This window comes from Drosophila busckii, chromosome 2L (genome assembly GCF_011750605.1).
Source record: "Drosophila busckii strain San Diego stock center, stock number 13000-0081.31 chromosome 2L, ASM1175060v1, whole genome shotgun sequence".
Classification (NCBI taxonomy): Eukaryota; Metazoa; Arthropoda; class Insecta; order Diptera; family Drosophilidae; genus Drosophila; species Drosophila busckii.
In genome coordinates this window covers 4,731,400-4,753,821 of record NC_046604.1, presented here as the reverse complement: position 1 = coordinate 4,753,821, position 22,422 = coordinate 4,731,400, and the positions used below count along the sequence as shown (strand labels likewise).

The 22,422-nt window shown below is 39.1% G+C and overlaps 3 protein-coding genes across 3 annotated transcripts; 2 read left to right on the top strand and 1 right to left on the bottom strand.

Moving 5' to 3' along the window:
- The first annotated feature begins 190 nt into the window (after positions 1-190).
- LOC108596722 (endoplasmic reticulum resident protein 44-like) lies at positions 191-1,216 on the top strand. The gene has a single exon (XM_033294032.1). The coding sequence runs from the start codon at positions 191-193 to the stop codon at positions 1,214-1,216; it is 1,026 nt and encodes a 341-aa protein (XP_033149923.1).
- Positions 1,217-17,058: 15,842 nt separating this feature from the next.
- Positions 17,059-21,949, top strand: LOC108607914 (lipase 1). The gene is given in 7 exon segments (XM_017999030.2): positions 17,059-17,169; positions 17,230-17,253; positions 17,256-17,409; positions 17,468-17,727; positions 18,755-18,904; positions 21,345-21,473; positions 21,539-21,949. Coding segments are annotated over 7 exon segments (1,239 nt in total).
- On the bottom strand, positions 18,910-20,241 carry LOC108600370 (aminomethyltransferase, mitochondrial). Its single transcript, XM_017987910.2, has 2 exons — positions 19,755-20,241; positions 18,910-19,695 (listed from the first exon to the last, which is right to left on the bottom strand). The coding sequence occupies exons 1-2, from the start codon at positions 20,232-20,234 to the stop codon at positions 18,937-18,939; spliced, it is 1,239 nt and encodes a 412-aa protein (XP_017843399.2). The 5' UTR covers positions 20,235-20,241; the 3' UTR covers positions 18,910-18,936.
- Positions 21,950-22,422: the final 473 nt, after the last annotated feature.

Genomic DNA, 22,422 nt, shown 5'->3' with positions numbered 1-22,422 from the left:
TGTGCTCGTGGCCATTCCCATTGTTGGCGCAACATCTTAAACAGGCTAAACCAGCGATCCGAAAGTTCTCTAGGCCGGTGTCGAGTGTGCTGCAGCTTGGGCTGGCCAACTTCAATGACACCTTGTTTAGCTATGAGGTGGTTTTCGTACATTTTTATGCAGACTGGTGTACATTTCAGCACAGAAGCTTATGCCGATTTTTGAACAGGCGGCCCATGAGCTGGCCAAGTGGCAAGTGCAGCCAGACAAAGTGTGCCTGGCACGCGTGGATTGCGTAGCCGAGGCGCAGTTGTCGCAAGCCATGTACATTAACAAATTTCCCACGCTGCGTCTTTACCATCGTGGACATCCGCTGCGTCGTGAGTTTCGTGGACAACGCTCTGTCCAGGCTTTGGTGGACTTTGTGCAAAAACAGTTTCGTCAACCGTTTAGTGAATTTCAGCAGCTCGAGCAGTTGGACTCGCTAAATCCGACAAGGCGTGCAGTTTTGGCTTTCTTTGAGAATAGAACGCAGCCAGCTTTTGTCAGCTTTGAGCTGCTTATGGAACGCCTGAAGAACGACTGCGATTTCTATGTGCGTTTTGGTGACAAGTTGGCCAACATATCGTATACGCAACTCATGCCTACATTAGTCTATCGACCTGATGTGGAGCGCACACATGCGCAGGATGAGCTGTATGCTGGCAATGTGAACAATGTGCTGCAACTGGAAAGCTGGCTATACAAGAAATGCTTGCCACTGGTGCGCCAGGTGGACTTTAGCAATGTGGAGGAGATCATTGAGCAGCGGCTGCCATTGGTAGTTCTGTTTCATATGCCCAACGATTTGAATGCGGTCAAGGATTTCAAGTCCATTGTGGAAATGCAGCTGGCTGACTGCAAGGATTGCGGCAGCTATAACTTTGTCACTGTCGATGGACTAAAGTTCAAGCACTCTGTGGCACACATGGGCAAGACGGAGCAGGATCTGCCCATCATTGCCATAGATACGCTGCAGTTTACGTTTCCATATCCCAAATTCAAGGATATTTATATACCGGGTCATCTCAAGCAGTTCATAAAGCACTTGAGCGAGCATCGCAAGCAGCTGAAACTTAAAATTGTACAGCAATCGACCGAGCAGCTGCCACAGCTGACGCCGCCTTCGTCCACCTTCAAGGAGCTGGGCCCATCCAGGCATCGCTACACGCTAGTGGAGCGCCATGATGAGCTGTGAGTTGTTGTGCATGTTGCTGTTAATAAAGCGCTTTTTGTTGCCTGCAACTTAATCAGGCTGTACTTTTATTTTTGGATACACTATGCTACAAAAAGCAAAATTTATTTTATTTAAATTCATATAGAAATTATATTCTATAATAAAAACTTATGTATTAAAACTAGTCTTCAAATAAACTTGAATTGTCGATAGCAAGAGGCTTTAAATAAATACATTAACTCTGATTAAATTTTAATCAGTCTAGTTCACGTGAATAAAATTGAGACCTTAAGTAAACTATTTGCTCTACTCTCATTACGCTCTCAGTTTATTTTATTGCTGCCTATTTGCTATTGTTATTGCTTAAGTTTTAGAAATGACCAAACTTCAAGCAGAGCAGAGCAAATACTTTTTAATTTTTGACTGTGGCTCTATTGTAAATTACTTGTAACTTTTGCTAAGCCCAATTCTGCATTTTTTATTAATATTTAGTTCAAATTACTTTAGTTTGCTCTGCAGTGTAATCACTGGGAGCGTCTTGGCTCATGCATTTTGCAGCGCCTTTAAAATGAATCGTTTGCCAGTGAACATGGTAAAAACAAATTGCCTGCAACTAAACATAATGGTTAAACAGACACCTGCTCAGGGCGCTCTCAAGGAAAATCACTTGAGCCGGAGCCAGTGCCAGTGCCAGTGCCAGAGCCAGAGCCGTAGCTGGCTCACCGTTTGCCACTCTTATCGTGCTAACTCCAACTGGTAACTGGTAACGCCAGGCTACCGCCCACTCAACATAATTTGCTGTGGTTTTGCATTTACTTTGCATCTTAAGCATGCTTGAGGCTTTGCCTGCTGCAACAGCAGCATTAGCTCCAGCCACTTTACAGCTATGGCGCGACCCCACACTCCAGCTGACTAAGCTTGAGGCTTGTCTTCTGCTTGTTCTTGTTCTTGTTCTTGCGCTGCCTGCCACATCCGTTTCCGGCTGGGACTGCAACAGCAGCTTCGAGTCTCAAACGAGTTTGTTGGTTTTAGTTTTATGCGCTGCATTTGCGCCTTGTTTGCAATCACTCCGGCGCTGTGGTCTCCATTCTCTTGATAGCCTTAGCTGTTGCAGTGGCTGTTGCACTAACATGGAGTGCACTTTTTTCGGTTACACTCTGCCGCATGTTGCATGATTTTTTAAACAAACATATGCGCATGTTTAATTCGCAATTCTTTTTCGAAGCTCAGCATGTACTGCACCAAAAATACGCAGCAAGCAGCTTAATAACGTAAATTCATTTTAATATTTAATGTCTTTTTGATAAACAACTCGATTTGTAAATCAAAACATTGTCTGTTGAATATTAAAATATTTACGTTTATGTATAATTAGTAATTTAGTAAGAGCAAATTTATTCTCAATTTCAGCTTTAAAGTTCGCTAATGACAAAATAAATTATAATAAGCCAACAGAATACTTGTTTTAATATTTATAGCCTTTATATAAACAATGTGATTTATAAATTAAAACCAAGACTTTAATACCAATCAAAATAATACAACAAATTAAAATAATTCTTTCTGAGTATTTTCCAGCTGGATTTGAAATAATTTACAATTATTTTTTATAAGTAATAAGCAAATTCAAATTCAATCTTAAGTAGAGCATCCAAATAAAAATATTCTAATTACAAATGATAATGCATTTTAATGGCTAAAAGTGTGTAAGTGCAATTTTCATCAAAAATTGCTTGTTTAGTGTAATTTATAATTAGCATAGTTTAGCTTTAGCTCATGTAAGCTTAAATTCCAATGCAGCTTCTTAACATGTCTTGGCTGCACACTTGTGTTGCTCGCGCTATTTGTACAACAAATTTGAGCTCATTTACACGCAAGCAAAGTAAACAGCAAAGCCGACAAGCTCATACACACACAACACACACACACACCCACACACACACTAATAAAGGCAAAGTTTAAAATGCTGCGTCTTCAAGAAGTTGCGCGAGCTTTGCCCACACTTCGAGTCCTTGCAGCTTTAGCTCTTTGTAGCGCTTGTCTTTGCTGCTTTGGCTGACTTTTGAAGCAAGTGCAGAACTATTTTACTTGCTTTTTAATTTAATTAGCACGCAATTTGTATGCGTATGCGTGTGTGTCTGTGTGTGTGTGCTTATAAACAATTTTCAATTTTTGTGCTTTTGCGTTTGCAGCGCACTGTGTTTTAATTAAACGCATTAAATTATTTGCATAGTCGCAAGTTTTATTCTGATGCAGCCATTTTATTAATTAAGCGCACTTCATTAATTTGTACATCAGTTGCATGCATATGCGCGTGTGTGTGTGTGTGTAAATGCAATAAACTAACTAAATGTTCACCACGCCCTGGCAATAGATTTATCAAAAGGCGGCGCCTGCATTTAGCATTTAGATTGAAATCGTAGCTAAGCCACATGATTGATGAGCGAGCGGCGCCTCTCTCTTCGCTCTCTCTCTTATCAGACTGTCATCTTCAATTACTGCAGCCCTGGTAGCTGCTTTGGGGGCTTGGCGACACGTGTCTGTGTCTGTGTGTGTTGACACAGGTGTTAGTCGCTTACTTATTGGTCAGCGTTGGCAATTTTTCTAAATGAATTTTACATTACGTTGACAAAAAAGCAAAATAAGTCGCCAAGTCACAAAACAATTTGTATTTGTTTCATTTATGCTTAAGCGCCTTAAAGCCTGCAGCTTTATTTTTTTGCAGCTCCAGACACAGTTTGGAATGCTCTGTGATAAATGCCATAAATTCCAATTTATGACTTATGGTCTCTCGCTCTCTTTCTCTCTCTCTCTCTCTTTTGGCGTCTCTATGCATTGCTCAATGTCAACATGTTTTTTTTTTATGGACTTGTGCATAGGTTGGCCCAAGATAAGCCATGAATTTAGTCTGGCATAAATTCATATTTAATATTTACTGACTGCTGACTGCAGTTGGCATACATATTATTTTTTTTATATTGACGGGCAATGAACTTTGAAACTTTCAAAACAAAAGCCATTAAATTAAAACAAAACAAATGCAAGTTCATTGACTCGAGACCATGTTGCATAAACTGATAAAGTTGGCACAGTTCTTGCCGCATGCAGCAGACCGCATTTAACCGTCGAGCCTTTTGAGTCTTGAGAGTAGCTCTGGGCCACTGCAAATCAATAAAATGCCAATTGAAATGCTGCAAAGCTGCAAGCTCAAAGTTTAAGTAGAGTAATCAATGGCTTATGCTACAGCTGCTGGTCAAGGATTACGGTTCATTTAATTTAGTTGCATAACAAGCGGCAGCCTCAAGTGCTGCAAGCAGACGTTCAATTTGAATAATAATTTAATACTCATCAAGCAGCAGCTGAGTATTGAAATCTGTGCTTTGGTTTTATGAGCTGTTGATGCGAGTATCGCTCTCTTAACTGTATATCTTCCACTATATACTTTCGACATCCTCTCTGCACTGGATCTAGTAGAACTTGACTTCACCTATTTTATAGCTGATGAAATCACTGCTCACCTCAACTCATTTAAGTAACCCTTACCAATGTATTAAATGTTCGGGGAATAGGGTCATGGGATTGCTACAAATAAGTTTTAATCAATTTTAAATACTTTCCAAAATTTGTGATCATTTTCCTTGACTGTCAACTGTTCAAAGTCGTTAGTCAATTAACAAGTCATTTGTTAATTATTAAATAAAATAAGCATATGCATGACTTTAAGTATTTTGATTTAGAGTTATGGCTTAAGTAATGCATCGCCACTAAGTTTTAACATTGGAATTCCAGGTTGTTGCTGAGTTGCTGTTCATTGTTAATGCAAAATTTTTTAGTTTGGCTACTATGACATTCTTATGCTAATTGCGTCCAATGCTTTGTATGGACGCTAGCCGCACTGATCAGTGGCCTAATAATAAATCTTTAATTGGATTTGAGCTGTTCTATATTTGGCGAAGTTGCTTTAAGCTTAGCGTGCGTTGAGCTCATAACTCTGCGGCATGTCGATGTCATTGCATTGGCGCAATCCTTTCGCTCTGCTTCCTTTGCTCTTTGTATGGGGCTCGCTAACGAAGCAGCCTGTTGGCCTGGCCTGTAGTTGAATGATAACAGCTCTAGCCGCATTGAAAAACATGCGCTGCACTCGCTCGAGTGAGTGAGAAAGAAAGAAAGCTGTGGCAATTAATCTTTACAATGGCGTACATGCGAAATGGAGTTCATAAATTCCAAGTCACGCTACACAACACACAAGAGTCGCTGCCAAGCAGCTACAACAGCAACAGCAGGCAGCGCAGCAAGTGGGAGTATGAAGCTTTGACTTCAAGTATAGCGCAACAAACTTTAAATTAGCCTCGAGCTCGGCACATCACATCACATGTGTGAGTGTGTGGCAAGTTGTAGGCCATGTCTATGCGTGCCACGGCAGGTAAACAACAGCAGCAGCCACAAGTTGAGCTTTGTGTTTTGAGTGTGGCGCAGGGTTGGGGCTTTGTAGACATGCCGCTGTCATCTTTCAATTCAATTACAAGCAATGAGCCAGACTGCTGTCTAAGCTGCTTTAATATGCTATTAATTAAGCTTGCCAACTATACAAATTACACTTAAACTTGCATCTTTTGCGCATAAATAAAATATCAAAACAATGCTGTCAACTTAATGCTTTGATATATTAGCCGCTCGCACGGCCACACGGCGTATGTGTAATAATGCGCGTTTTCATAGATTTATGGTAAATGCTATTGAGAGTCACATTTCGCTTGTTTGCGCTTCTGTCTGCATAAAAATGCATATAAATTTTATAAAACTTGCTCTCTCTATATGCGTGGCATGCAATTTATTATGCTACGCAGACGTTTATCCTTTTGCCTTCAAAAAATTAGCTCGTTTGTCTTGGCTGTAGCCATAATAATGCCAGATCAAATATAACTAAAGCTGCTGCCGACCACAATCCCTTTGAATAAATCAACAGGCCTGCCTGGCTGCCTTAACCCGAGCAAAGCGCCTAGAATTTATTGGGGTCAAGTTGCTGCTGTAAGGTGTTGTAGGGGCGTGGCATTTTATAAATATTTTAGCTGCGCTGTTGCGGCTTTTGCAAAATCAGAACTGATAATTGGCCAGAGCCCGAACAGGCAGCTGTGACTTTCAGCTTCATGCATTGAATTCAAATCGCTTGATTAGTCCATTGAGACTGAGCCTCAACTCAAGTGGCACTCAGACACGCCATAAAAGCAACAGCAACAAATGTATATGGAAATTGAAATGAAAATTCTAAAAAATAGTGGCACGCTTTAAATTGTTTGCTATAAATTTTCAATTCACTGCCGGCCATTTAACTTTAATTAAAAACACACGTATACGGCATTTTATAAACATAATTACACGCTTCAAATATAGTTTAGTATATATGCGTCTGCTGTGCAAACAACTGGAAGTGCTCATTGGGAACTTAATTTCAACAGAAAATTTCACAGCAAATTGTCCTGGCATATGTATGTCTACGCCAGCAAACAGGAACAGGAACAGCAGGAATTTGTGTTTGCCCCCAAACCCCCCCAAAAAAAAAGGCATAAAAATGTCGACAACGTCTAGAACTTTTTAAGTTTTGCTGCTGCCACTTCCGGCAGCACAGCTTGACCCCCTCCCGCGCCCTCTCTCTCTCTCGCTCTCAGCTTGTGTACATAGTTTTTAGCACATTTTTAGCCATTGCATACTTTACGACTTCTTAACTCGATTTGCAGCAGGATAAAGTTTCGTATTACGCGTGTTTTTTTTTTTTTGGTAAATTTTTGCAGCACGGAACTTGTTAATTTTCCGCTGCAAATCTGTCAACTTTGTCAGCAGCAAAATGTACTAAAAAAATTCAATAACAAGCGACAAACTTTTTGCAAACTCGACGCAACTTTTGCATATGTCACACTGCCTATAAATAAACGTTGTGCCTATTCTAATTAAAAGTCTAGACACAGCTGCAAGTTTTGTGTGTGTGTGTGTGTGTGTGCCACATGGATATGTTACTGATGCTCTCCATTAACCGCAATTTCCAATTAATCAACTGACATTACACAACAACAACAAGAACGACAGGGCACATGTTTAAAAGTTAATTGCCTGCTGCAGTATTTGAGCAACAATAGCCAAAGAGGAGTTCAATTGTTTGATATCTCTGTTAGATTAGCTTGTTGCTCAATAAAAGCACAACACAATTGAAGTAGAGAATTGGACAAGGTCTAGGGCAAAGTTGTGGCAAAAAGTTTACAGATTCTATTCCTTACAATAGAAGCATATATGAGTTGCTTGGAATCTGGTGTCTGTTAAATTTCAGTTTACTAATCAATTGAATTATATTTGAAAAATTAGCATAATCAATATATAACGCTCAGTTGAAATAATTTCCACATTTCCGAATTATTTGAGAGTACGATTATATATTATTATTTCATTGTCAATTATTATTTGCTTATTGAAGTAACTTTTATTGTTTTTCTACGAAACAAATACAAATATCAACCTAAAGGCCTTAGTTGCTTTCACTACATTTCTAAATTAATTATTTGCTACAATTAAAATAAATAAAACTTATTTATGACAATATATATTTACTACTTGGAATCAATATAAATTGTTTAAAAACATGTTAGATTGATTTGTTGAAAATAATTGGAATATTGATGGTATTAAAAATAATCTTCCGAATATTTTGAATAATCTAATTGTTATTTAATTGAATCAATCTTGAAAATAGAATTCAAATTATTGCTAATATTAACCCATTAACAGTATTGAACAGGCATTACTTACTAGTTTTTAAAATAACTACAAAATAACTGACTTCTTTTCGTGCAAGTTGAACAGTTTAAGTTTTTTAGCATTCAGACACACATATGCAGCTGCTCGTTAACGTCGCCAAAGCTGCACTGAATTGAGCGTAGCAATAATATTGAAACTGTTAATGAAGTTAGCCAAAGCAAGGAATGGCAAAGCAAAAGGGTTAAATGGGTAGCCAACTGTGATCAATAGCACAAACGAGCAGCCAAAGGGCGTGCCACATGAATGGGGCAGTTACAAGTTGTGCAACAAAATGACAACAACTGCAAAAATGTAGCAGCAGCAGCAGCAGCAGGAGCAACGTTTAAGTCAGACTAGAGGGAGAGACTCAAATTCGATTTGTGCATGGTAATTAAAATTTAATCATTGGACATTAGTATTCAGAGACACAAAACAGTTGCAGCAAGCGATGCAAAGCGATGCTGCTCCATGAGTGATGAGTTTTGTGGGCGTGGCAGCAACGATAACGTAACTAAGCTTGACCAAATGCATTGCACACTTTGCACACTTTTGTTGCATACTTTCAAGCGCCGCAGGCACTTTTTATGTTCGTCTGAATGGATGTGTGTGTGTGTGTTTTATTGCGTGTGTGTGCGTTAATGCCACACACATTCGAATGCATTCGAATGGCTATGAGTGTGCATAAATGTCAGACATTTGTTTGGTTTAGCTGTGCATTCCGGGCGGCCAGGTTGCCAGGACATTTAAGCCGACGACGTAATTTTGTTTGTGTCTGTGGTTTTACTATCTGGCTGCACTTTTGGCTTTGTGTTAATGATGCGCAATTAATTGGAAATTTCCATATTCGTAATATGCCTACAGCATCTAATAAAATCAATTTTAGTTTCAACATATTTCTCGTTGCTACTACCTTTAATTAACTTTGCCCAACTAGTAGTAGCTGCAAATAGTTTGTCGACTCCTGCCTCACAATTTGACTTTCAGTTTCGGAATGCCGCCCGCCTGCATTTCGTAATTATAAAGTTTCTGCATAATTGTAAACTTGACAGAAAACTTAAGCAACTTAAGTGAGCCTCAAGGTGTTCATAGCATTCTTAAGCAAAGCCAAAGCTTATGGAGCGAGTTTTAAATGCATTCCCCATTAATTTGGTAGGCACGTTCTATACGAAAGTTAAATCAAATTTGTGCGGCAAGCAGCTGCTGAGTCAAAATACGATCTGATTGTTGTCTGTTCTGTATATCGTAAATTTGGTGGCATATTGTAAATATGTTCTCATTCCATAGCGTGAAATAAATATTTTAAGGATATTTTGTAATCGTTTGAGCGATAAAATAGTAATAAATTAATGCACTATATTTTGTAGAAATGAATATCGTAATTTGCACTATACATTTCAAGCGGTTAAAGAGATTTTAATTTACTCCTTATCAAGCTCAATATCGTAAGTCTGCATTAATTAAAGCTTAGCCTTATAAAGTTTCTTGCGTATAAGCAATTTTTTGACTGAAATATCTATACACTCATTTAGCCAATGCACAATGGGCGTGTTTCACAATTTTTGTGGCATAAATCTAAATTTAATGCTAGACAGCTGAATGATAATATATGCTAATAATAATAATTAATGTAAACTTATAATTTTTTTCAGGTTTGAAATTCGACATTTCCTTTACTGTACAGTACTAAATTAATTGCATTTTAAAAGCTATAGTCTGCATATAATTCATATATGTTTTTAAAATTAATCTAGAACTTTTTAATATTTTATTTTTTTAGTTGGTACGCGCCTTTATCATTTCCTATAAATTCGTACCTGTAATTTACAATTATCTAATTAACTAATTGCATGCCAACAGTTTCTGTTAATAATTTAATCAACATGAAAATAAATTCCTATATATGTTTTGATAACATATTGCACCTTATGGCAAAAACTCGGCTCAGTAGCCCAAAGTGGCAATGTAAATAATTATTTTTCTCAAAGCCTGCCTCAACTGCTGCTCATTTGCTCGCTGTTTATTAAGAGCACTCTCGAGCCTAAGCTAACCTGCTGCTGCTTTGGCGAGCCTAACAAATGACCCCAAAGTTCTCTTTTTGTAATTGTTGTTGTTAATGTTAGCAAATGTTGTGCTGAGTGCTGGTTGCTTCGATTAGCCTTGTGCTGTCATGTTGTACACAACATTAACTTGGCTTATTTATTAAACACGTGAACATTGCTCCTGCTGCTCTCAACATTTACTTCTATATACAAAGTATATGTGTGTGTGTGTACGTTTGCATACAAAATGGCGTAGCCAGCAGCACTTGGAGGCAGCTGGTTCGGTCTCTGGCTCTGACCGGTTGTTTGTGGCCTCAATAAATCAACTGGAATTAAGTCATCAATAATGAAAAGACATAAAGCAGCCAACTGTGCGCTACTTCAAGCAGTAAAAGCGCATGTGACTGTGTCTGTGTGTGTGTGTGTGTAAAGGGTTCAATATGCTGCACTTAAGTTTTAATTTGGCAAATATGTTGAGCTGCAAAACAATGTGCAAAAAGTACTTTAAGCTTATTGCAAAACAAAGTCAAGCCGGATTGGCAATCAGCTATAAAGCCAATCAAGTTTAAATTGCAATTAATTGCTTAGCTCGGAATATGCAAATTTAATGTTTTTTATTTTGTTTTGTGCTTAGACTTTAATAAAAACCCAGCAATTCTTTTGCTTAGGCATCTGCACATTGAGCACGTTTTGCACAATTGTAAGGCAGCCCACATCAGATCAGATAAAGCCCGAAAAAATTCTCACACCAGTCAAGTGTGTATAATGTATAATTAAAAATGTTATTACTTGCAGTTACTTGTTATTCTTACGACTCTTGGCAGCGTGCGGCTTTTTAATTAGAAATTCAATAGCTAAACACAATGCCCAGCTGTGAATTGTCTATTGACTGAACGCAGACTGTTGACTCATCAGCTTGTATTATCTTTTCATACGACAGACCAATTCATAAATATTTTAATTGAAGTCGTTCGACATTGTTGCCACCTACGAAAGTTGGCTCTGTCTTTGACAAAGTTGCAAGACTTTCCATTAACGGCAATACGGAAATGTATCTAGAGCGTCATCAGAAACGCATAACATTCTAAAGACAACGCAAAATAAAAGTAAAACGTGCAACGTGCAAAATAACAGCAAAGTTTTTGGCGCAAGTTCAGCGAAAGTTTTTACTTCTGCTTTGTTTCTCTTTCTTTTTTTTCTCAGTTTGCCTGCAAAGCGAAATGCGAATTTAACTAATTCCATTATGCAAAAAATGTAAGAACAAGAACAACATTTTGAAAATGTTAAACAAAAATGCGAAAACTTTGTCCTTTGGGCAAGCGCTTTGAATTTCTACTTAAGCAAACTTAAAGTTTAACTGAAATTTAGCTGCAGCACTTGTGTTTATTTAAGGCACAAGAATTCTTTAGGCTGCGCAGCTAGAGATCGACAGTGAGCGCTTTGGGCTAAGAGTATTTTAAGTAATGATGCTGTCAACAAATTAGCAGAGCTTGCTAAACTTTGTAGAATAAAATATTTAAAAATTGTTGAGCAATATATAAAACTGCGCTTATCGTAGATATTTAGACTCCAATCTAGTATTTAGTAAATTAACTTTGTATCTTTGGCAACTTAGGCGTCTATCTAGACAGACGTCTGACTTGGAGAAAGCACATCAAAGCCTAGAATAGAATCATAGCCAACAACCTACACTGGCTCATTAATCCTCGCTCAGTCCTTCGCTTAGAATACAACAAGAGGCTTAGGTCAAACGACTCAATAGGAAAACTATAAAGCATAATCGGCGAGTCATACTATCAACTTGGCTAGAGCGCTAATCCTGACCATCGTCAAATCACGACTACGGCACAGAATAAACATATTGTCTGTAGTTAAGTATTAGAAACTCTGACTTCAATACTTATTGTTAATCTCACATTAAAGCAGAAGATTTAATAAACAAAATAAAGCTTACATTTCTTTGCTTTTTGTTTTTATAACTCTTTTCTGATATACAATATTATTCATTTCTATCTAAGCTCATCACTACATTAGTAAGTACATTATAACATTGAAGCCTACATAAGCATTTATCTATTTCGTTGAACTCTAATGACATTTTTTACGCTTCATAAAACCCAAAGCAATAAAAAACTTTTTTTTGGTGACATTTTATTCACTTTTTTGTTGTAAGCACAAAGGTGTAACGACAAGAACAACAACAACAAGCGATGTTGATGCTAAGCTGTTGATAGCAACAACAAGACGTCAAGGCGCATAAAATTCTCACAAAAGAGAGAGAGAGAGAGAGAGATAGTGAGTATGAAAATAATGAAAATGGCGAAAAGCTAAAGTCAATCAGCAACATTATTGTGTGTGTGTGTGTGCGGAAAACAGTTGAAAATAATAAAACGTTCAATGAATACAAGTATCGAGCAGAATAAACATACAAAAAGCTCACGACACTTTGTGTTATTAAATGCGAAAGAGACAGCAAAATCAGAAGCCGTCACGCTGACAATGGCAACAGCGGCATTTCCGTTTCCTCAGCTCTCCTCAGCAACACAAAAGACATAACGGTAGATAAATAAAATCAAACTTGACACAGTACAAAACGAACAAAAAAAAAAAAAACAAGAACAATAACAAAAATGCAAACAAACCGCGACAACAAATGCACGAAATCAATGTAATTGACAAACTGACTCGAAGTTTGAATGAATGAATGAAGGCAGCGCTGTGTTTATTATTGTGGCCACACATACACACGCTGACACACAGACAGTTACAACTCTGTCAGGTAGTCATGCAAAGCTTACGCTTTGTTTGTCTTTCAACTCAATTGCACGCCAAGTCGTCGGCAACTTGTCGAGGTTAGGAGTACCCACCCCACAGCCCCATCCAGTTTGTTTTTTTTTTGTTGGCTTTCAGCCTATATGATTTTTTTTATTATTTCCTTTTGGCTCTGCGCTGATTGCTTTTGAAACGTTTGCGTGCCATTTGTTGACAGTAAGCGACGCTTAATGATTTTATTTCGTTTATGCTTCCACTTGCCAAATAATTGTTTCTAAGCCAAATATCTAAAGCATATTTCTGTATATTAAGTTGAAACCTATTTATGCAAATTGTTGTCACATAACAAGTACAGTACTATCGATAGTCGAATGACGGCAAGTTGAGAGCTAATTTGTTTAACCAAGCTGTCTTTAATAATTGTTGTTTATAAAGTGAATTTGCAATTACGATTGCCAACCGGTTGTTTTTTATGGAAAAAATATAAGTGATTGATTAGAATTATATAACATTTCAAAATAAAACGAAAATTGGAATGTCTTAATTTTATTTCAAATAATTCAAAATAATGTCCAATTTTCGTTTTCTAAGTTTTTGTAATCAATAAGCAAATTGGTTTGAGTAAATTAATCCAAACTAACGATTATTACTAATCATTCTTTAACAGCTCTGTAAACAAACTATTTTTAAATATAACGTGCATAGTTGCTTTTTTATAGCTCTTTCAAATTTATTGCAAAATAAGTTTTTTTGGTCCTCAAATCAAATTAATTCTGCTGCTTTATTTCGCTCAGAGCGCTTCGACTGCTGAGAGCGTAAAACCAAATGGCGGCGATGTCAAATTGCATTGGCGGACTCCTAGACATTTTTATCTGCGCATGTGTAAAAGCAGATAAGCAGCTGAGCTTATGCAGCTCTTGCTGTCTTTGTTTTGCTTGCCAAAGTCGACTGCGCTGCCTCCATATTTTTATGCGCTCAGAGCGCATCGACTGCTGAGAGAGTAAAACCAAGATGGCGGCGGTGCCTTATATTACATTGGCGGCTTCTTTGACTTTTGTATGTGCGCATGTGTAAGAGCAGATAAACAGCTGAACCTACTCAGCTATTGATTTCTCTGTCTTGCTTGCTTGCTAAAGTCGGTTGCGCTGCTTCCATCCATACGTTTATCCACTAAGAGCGCTTTGACTCCTGAGAGCGAAAGCAAGATGGCGGCGCTGGCCTAATTTAGATTGGCGGCCTCTTTGTTTTTTGTCTGTGCGCATGTGTAAAAGCAGATAAGCAGCTATCAGCAGATAGTTATCTCTATCTTTCTTGCTGCCAAAGTCGCCTGCGATTCTGCTGCCATCCATACTTTAATTCGCTCAGAGCGTTTCGACTGCTGAGGGCGTAAAACCAAAATGGCGGCGTGTCAAATTGCATTGGCTGTAGCGCTGCCAGCAGTGCTGCCAACTTTTGATTATGGAAATAGGCTGTTTCTGGCAGGAAGGAAGGGTAAAAAAGGCTAACTCGGAGAAAGGAACAAGCTGCAGTAGAAATGTGGAAAAGTTTTTGCCTTTTTTAAATCTGAAATTGATTGCACCAAAGCCATCTGTGAATTTGCATTTTTTCTGATTTTTTATATAATTTTAAGCGACTTTACCAATTTTTGGTTAGAATATGGCACCAGTGGTCTGAACTATCTTAATCCAAATTGTACGATTGCTTAAATCAAAGAGATTTCATCTTCTGCCGCTAAAATAGAAATTTCTGTGTCCTAAGCCAACTCGAATCTAATTTTCCGTAGTTTTCAGGCCGATTTGATGTCTGTGGCACCCCAGTATAAATTTTATAGAAATAATGAAATTTGTCTCCGCAGCTTTGATGCTCTATAAATTTATTAAAAGCCTCTGCAATTGAAATTCAACAAAAAATATTCACAAGCCCACACACGCACTTTTTGCATATCCTTAATAATTGCAATCACTGCTCAATGACCAGGCAATTAAATAAAGCTCGCTCACAAAAAGCTTAAAATAAAATAGATTAAATTATGTTGCAGTAGCCACAGAATGCCTACGGCAACATTGCACAATTAAAAACCTTTCGCCTATCATGCCACGCGCTGTTATATTCATAAAGTAAAACTCTACAGTCTGTTCTCAGTCGTAAAAAACAAATAAAATAAAAAGCGGGCAAGAATGAAAACACACACACAACATGCAACACAAATACAAACATGCCACACACTCGGCGGCAGTTGGAAATTGCAATTGCATATTTACTTATCGCCGGCGAGATAACAATTGACTGCACTTGGACTGAGAAGCGAAATCGCAGCGAACTTTATTAAAATTATTATGAAATGCAAAAAAAATAAAAATGTTCAAAATACATATGAAAATATATATTTTTTGTAAAGGAAGCTGCTGTGCGCCAAAAGCAAACGCCAAATTAAATGAAAATGCGTGTGTGTGAGGAGGGTGGGAGGGAGCGGGCGTGGGTGAGCTTGTCTGGTTGCTGGCCTGACTGTGGCAACAAAGGACACACTGTTGGCGCCCATCGACATGGCTGGCCATCGCACAAAGCGCTTCTTGCCGTGGCATATGCTCCAAAGGCTCCAAGGGGAGTGCGAGAGTTGGAACTGTTGCCTGTTGCCTGTCGCCCTGTGCAGTCAACAGGATGCAAAAGTGCAGTCGATTAACGGAAAGCAGCGCCGAGTCGAGTCGAGTCGAGTCCTTTTTGCCAGCAACAGTGACCGTGCAAGTCCGCCCTGCTGTGTGGGCGTGTCAGCTATGCTGGCATATGCATTTGCTTTTTTTTTTTATTAAATTTAATAAAGCTGCAATTAAACAATTTACTCTTGTTGCATTTGCTGCGACAAGCGCAAAAAACAAAACGAAATGCGAAATTAATTTCATTGCGGTCAGGTATACAAGGGAAACGCGGTAAAAAACGAAAAGCAGAATATTTTATGAAATAAATTATAAAAATTTATGGAGCCAAAGCTCAGTTGCTTTCATTGAAGTGGAAAGCAGAGCATGGAGTATTTTTTACAAATGCAACTGCGATTCATTCTTTGATGTAATCCAAATAAATGCTATAGCTTTAATAAAGTGAGTTAAATGTTATTTTAAAACCAAAGTTTTGCTTAAGCAAATGTTGTCATATTTAGTGAAGCAAATTAAGCAAACTAGTTACAGCAAAATAACAAATAATATTTGACACAGGGCTAACCGCATTATAAACGGAAGAGGGTATCATGAAAATGTGGAAATATGTGAAAGTGGCAGTAGGGGGCGTGGTCGCTTAAAGTTTATGCGTACTAAGTCCATGTGTCTGTTCAAGAACTAATAGACTATAAGTGCTAGCGTTACTAAATTTGGCATAGTCCCAAGTTCTTCGTCACTATTCACACCGTATTCTAATAAAAATGCTTGTTTACTTTAATACACATTATCATTTTATAAATGACAAAAGTACATGCATCAATATACTGGACAATAATTGGATGCACATATTGAAATCGTATATTCATTTACCATTAAAAAAATAGTCGGTCAATTGGTGGCATCTCTGCCTCCTGATAAACTCCGGGAGGTGGCTTCCTTAGCATTGCATACAAAGGTGTGACACGCTGCATAAGGAAATTGTACAAAAAATATGTTCAAACCATTTTTTTTTTAATATACAAACCTCAATAAATATTTGCGGCAAATTCAAGTGGAATGCTTCACATCTTGCTTGGGCTCGTTGAACTTCAATTCCATATTGTCTATATATTGGCATGATTTCATTTTGAAGCTGTTTAAGTTTATTTTGCTGTCTCGCGCAGTTGTCAATCAATTGAGCATTGACCAATGCAATCAATCCAAGCGCTATAAGCGCCAAATGGTATAAAATGCCCATTTTGTATTTAGTTTTCTACTAAACGCAGTCAGCAAAAGCAGCGATATATATAGCGTCGATATATATAACACCTGTGCATTGTATAACTTATGTATATCTAATCTTGGCTTCCAGGTTGCTAACAGTCTAGTACGCTTGATTATAGCAAATTTCATACTCTACGCTCGATGCATTTAATCAAAGTTTTCGTTTTCATAGCACAACAAATTTAACGAACATTTAATTTCGAGTTTGTAAAATAGTGTAATTGATATGCTGATTGACTGCTGCTTTTCGCACAGTGTACTTATTCAAGCGGCAAGTAATTATTAGCTAAAAAGCAATTAAGCAGCTACTAAATATGACAAAAGCGCGTTCAGTAGCGCGTCAAGTGTGGTCGCCAAAATGCGCGAATTAGGCAAATGGACGCAGTACCTCATTGGGCTCGGCATCATACTAATTAGCCTGAGGTGCTGTCATACGGCAGAGAAGGAGGCGCGTTACAAGTGGACGGCGGTAAGTGTTTCCCCCTCCCCAGTGAGCAACAGCAACAATTGCTGAGGTGTGTGCTTGCAGCTGAACTGGTTGCAACAATCTAACTATACAGTCATGAGCTGCATAATGTGACCACAGCCGATGGCTATCAACTGCAGCTGCAGCGATTGCCGCGAGTCGGAGCACGACCCGTGCTCCTGCTGCACGGTCTGTTGGGCAGCGCGCTCTCCTGGCTGTGTCTGGGTGCCGAGAAGAGTTTGGGTAAGCGACAAATAATTGAGTGTGTGGCGTATGGAGTTGGAGTCAATGTGTCGCACAGGCTTTCAGCTGCATCGACGCCACTATGATGTGTGGCTGGCGAATCTGCGCGGCTCAGCGCCGCATGGCAGGCATCATCTGGAGCTGACCGATGTCATGTTGGAATTTTGGCGCTATAGCTTTCACGAGCATGGCGCCTACGATTTGCCAGCCATAATTGACCACATTGTGGAGCATACAAAACGTGGCTCAGGCTCAGCAGAGCAGCTGCCGCAGCAGGAGCTGGAAACACAGCAAATACTGCTAATTGGACACTCGCAGGTGAGACAAAAGCTCTGAACTGTAACAGAATTTATAGGTGTAGGCATAGCTTTAAACAAGCAGCAACTATTTGATTTATGAAGAGCTTCACCACTAGACAAAATATATATTCGATATATGTATATGTAATATCAAACAATGCAAGTCTGCTCTGTTTTTTTTATGTCTTAGATTATGGCAACACAAACAAAATACAATGTTAAGAAAACTCTTTAAGGCAGATTATGTTTCTTTGGCAATTGAATTTCTATTCTGGTTTTTTATTGCCCGTCTAAATATTTTGTAATTTACTTAAATGATTTGCATAACTGTAACCTTTCAAAATACTAATGAAAATAACAAAGTAGCACAATAGCTAGTTATTAACTTTTTTTTAACAGTAGTATAGCTACGGCATTTAGACAATAGACAAAGTCTATTAGAATATTGCCATTTATAATATAAATTATTCAAGTCTGTTTTGCTTGCGATAAAAAGGTTTTCCGTATATAAAACTATTGCGGCCTTCAAACAAAATTAAAAATGCCTTCAACAAATTTAATATCTCAGCTGCAAACTATTTGCATATATCATAATAAAAAATTTAGATATGTAACTCTTTTAAAACAACAACAATAAGTAACTTTACTTTAACAACAATTTTTAGCAGTCATTAACAAAATTTAAAGAAATTCAGCTAATTATCCGATTTAGAAAATCAGCAAAAATATTATTAATATTAATAATTTACTTGTTGCTGACTAAGTACGAGCAAGCCATTTAAGCTTTAGATTAGTTGAAAACGTTTACAAGTAATAACAGCTGACGCAATAGTTGAAAGCTAATAGCTTTGACTCTCACATCAATCAGCTTTTGAGCAGCGTAACAGTCGCAAGCTGATAGCTGTGAAGTTTTAAAGCAAGCAGCTTTTAATAGCCGAAAGACAATAGAAACAATGACAACGCCTACGACTTTGAAATCAATTGCAGGATATAAGCAAATTTCTTGCAGTGTACTTCTAACATATTCTGTCATGTTCTACTTTTAGGCATTCAATGCATTTCTGGTGCTCTGCGCATTGCAGCCGCGATACCAGCAGCATATAGCGCTGATGCAGGCGCTCGCACCGCTGTCCCAGCTACATGAGCAGGTGCGCTTTGATGCACGACAGGTGCGCAACATTATGAAGTTTGTCAAGGTAATTAACGAAAAATGTATTTGTGGGATAATTTATTGCTTGGGCTTGTTGTAGTAGTTGGCCTTGACGAAGGGCATTCGCGTCACTTCAGCCTCGTAGAACTTATCGCGCACTTTGAGCTCCACACGCGTGCCTGGCGCCTTTAGCTGCTCCGCTATGTAGCCCATGGCAATGTTGCAGCCCTTGCTGGGGCTGGGACAGCCGCTGGTGAGCTGACCCACCTGCTGGCCAGCGCTGTAAATGGCAACGCCAGCGCGTGCTGGCGGCGCCTTCGCTCCAAGCATCTGCAGGCCAATGCGGCGACGCTGCACGCCCTGCTTGAGCTGCTGCAGCAGCTGTTGAGCGCCTGGAAAGTCTGCAGTGCTGCGACGACGCTTGGCCACCAGCCAGGCCAGCGCAGCCTCCACGGGCGTGGTCTTGGCATCAATATCGCTGCCATAGAGACACAAGCCAGCCTCCAGACGCAGTGAATCTCGGGCGCCCAGACCAGCAAGCTTCAGCTCAGCGCCTGCCAGCAGCGCTTCTGTAAGATTGACGGCCTGGCTGGAGGGCACTGAAATCTCCACACCATCCTCGCCCGTATAGCCGCAACGCGTGATACGCACATTGGGTATGCCCGCCAGCTCGAAGAGTCCCGAGCGCATAAAGTAGAGTTCCGACAAGGCTGCGGGCTTGCTGAGCAGCTTGCCAAGCGTTTGAGCCACCTGCGGTCCCTGCACAGCAATCAAAGATTGATCAGCTGGCGCTAGAAACTCAATGGCCACATCCTTGCCCTGCGACTTGAATTGCGACTGCGCGACAAAAAGTTCAATTATAAACAAAGCCAAAGGCCAAAGTTCGGCTTACTTACCACAGCAGCGCTCATTAGCTGCATATCCTGTTGCTTCATCGCTGCATTGGAGACCACATAGAGCTCCTTCTCGCTCACCTTGTTCACTATCAAATCATCCAATATGCCCGCCTGTGCATTGGTGAACACCGTCAAGCTGCCACTGCCCGCCGGCATGTCCAATATATCCGCCGTGCAAATGCTTTCCATGCAGGCAGCCGCATCCTTGCCACGCACATAGGTCTGCAGCATATGCGACACATCGAATATGCTGCCCACGCTGCGTGTGTACAGATGCGAGGCAATTATGCTTTGGTCTGCATACTGCACGGGCAGCGCGTAGCCACCAAAGTTGACAATCTTTCCGCCTTGGCGCACATGGAAATCATAAAGTGCGGTGCGTTCACCCTCTCCGGCGCTGCTGGCGTAGGCGCGCGCCAATCTCAGCGAGTGCTGCTGCAAACGGCTGCTTAGCTTCAACATTTTGATGAGACTAACCATCGATAAGCGGCTGACTTGGCGACAACAAACAGTGTTTAAGCCTCTAATCGCCGCCGAGGTTCACAAATAATTGATAACCCCCCATGGAGTGTGCGCTCAGATGTTCACAGGTCCATAAATAGACAAACAGCACTCGCTTTAGTGAGAGAGAGAGAGAGTCTGCAAGCAAAAGTGAAGACTAAGCTAATGCTCTTTACATAAGCTTATCAGTAATAAGCGAGAGAACAAAGCGAAATGGGAGCTGAGTTCTTACTCTCCCACTCAAAAGTTTGACTCAACGCGTGGCCCTAAAAGTAACTGCATATGTAATCAGCTGACTCTCAGCCTGTCTCTCTCCCTCACGCTTCTTTCACTAGCTTTGCTTAATATTTTTAATGCATTTCTTTTTCACCTTTTCAACTTCACTTTCATTAATTTCTACATATTCTTTTTACAATACAGACTCACGCTTATTGTCGAACTTAGCAAAGGAAAAATACTAAATTTTAGATTACATTATGTCGTCTAGTATAAAAAAATGGAAAACTTTGTAGATTTATTAGCACGGGTTAAGCCAACTAGCAATTTTATAAAATAATTTTTATGTCTGAAGCACAATTAGAAGAAAATAAGAGAGTCCTAAGGCTTTGTCCTAAAAGAGGCTAACTCTAATATAATATATACAAACATTAGTGTACATCGAATATATGAACGAAAAAATATGTTTTGAGGATTCTGTGGATGTTGAAATGTTGTTGATTTTGTCAGAATCAAATAATATTGTAAGAACTTAAAGCTTAAAAGTTATAATGTTAAAATCGCGTTTAAGCAATTCATGTTGGAACTATTGCTTGTTTTTCCCAAGTGAAATACAATTAATTGCTATTCGGAATAGCTTGAGGATTGTTTGAAAGTTATGCATTTCAGCATATAAATATTTCATGTTTATTGATATAATCATTTAAAAGATCTATCAACATAGGCATCTCTCAAGCTATTCAATCTAAGAGCTTATTGTTAGACTTGACTTGACTTGGCCCATACAATCGACACTAAATAAATAACATAATCTATTTTATTTAATATTAGTGTTACATGTATATTTAATGCTTTAAATATTCTTATTCGCAGACACGACAAAAGGCCAAAAGGTTTGAACTCTTTCCAGTTGGCGAAATGCGTCGCATGTGCAATAAGAAGAGGGAGCAATGTGAATTTTATGCCAAGACTTTAGCGGGAAGTGCGCTCAATAACAAAAAGGTAAGCTCACTACTCATGGCTAAGCACATTTCCGTTTAAAGAACTCTGCTTACAACCCTCGGCAGCTACTCGAGATTTTCAACTATGATTATCTATTGCAAGGCGGATCAGCGCGTGAGCTTCAACATTTGCAGCAGCTTTGGAAATCGGGAGATTTCATAGCTTACGACTATGGGCCCATTGAGAACTTGCAAGTGTATCAGAGCATCGAGGCCATGGGCTATAATCTAAGTCACATAACAGTGCCCATAATACTTTACTTTGGTGAGACTGATGCCATTGCCACGCCCGAGGGCGTACATAGCATCTATGCCCGAATGCTCAACTCGGTGCGCAGTGTGCGTCGCATTGGGGCTCGAAAATTTAATCATTTCGATTTTCTCATTGCCAGCGAGGTTAAAACGCTGGTTAACGACAAGCTCATTGAGCTAATGGAACAATTTCTCGCTGGCAAATTATCATATGTAATTGAATAAAGTAGCTCTAGTTGTAGTAGTAGTAGAGCTGGAGCTGGAGTGGCTTGGATAATGCCTTGTCATCAAAGACGAGCATTGAGTCTCATTAAAAAGCGCGCGCTTAACGAAATGTCTTATTTGTCTTGGCAACGGGCCAAATGGCTAAATGGCCAACTGGCAATTATGTAATATGTCTGTGTGGCCAAAGCAAAGGCGAAGAAACATAAAAAGAATTGAATACTAAAAGCTCAAGTGTAAAATAAAATGTGACAAACGGCCGTCTGGTCAACACTTTTACTTTCTTTTGATTGCGCCCAACACAATAAAAAAAATTAATAACAATAAGCTTGGCCCATAAAAGCAGCGGCAGGTTAATAAACTAATAGCAATTAAAATGAATTAGTATACATACTAAGCAGCTTCAGTTAACTGTTAATTTAGAACATGTTTCAAATAAACTCATTTCAGTTTGACATTTAATTCGGGTAAACAAG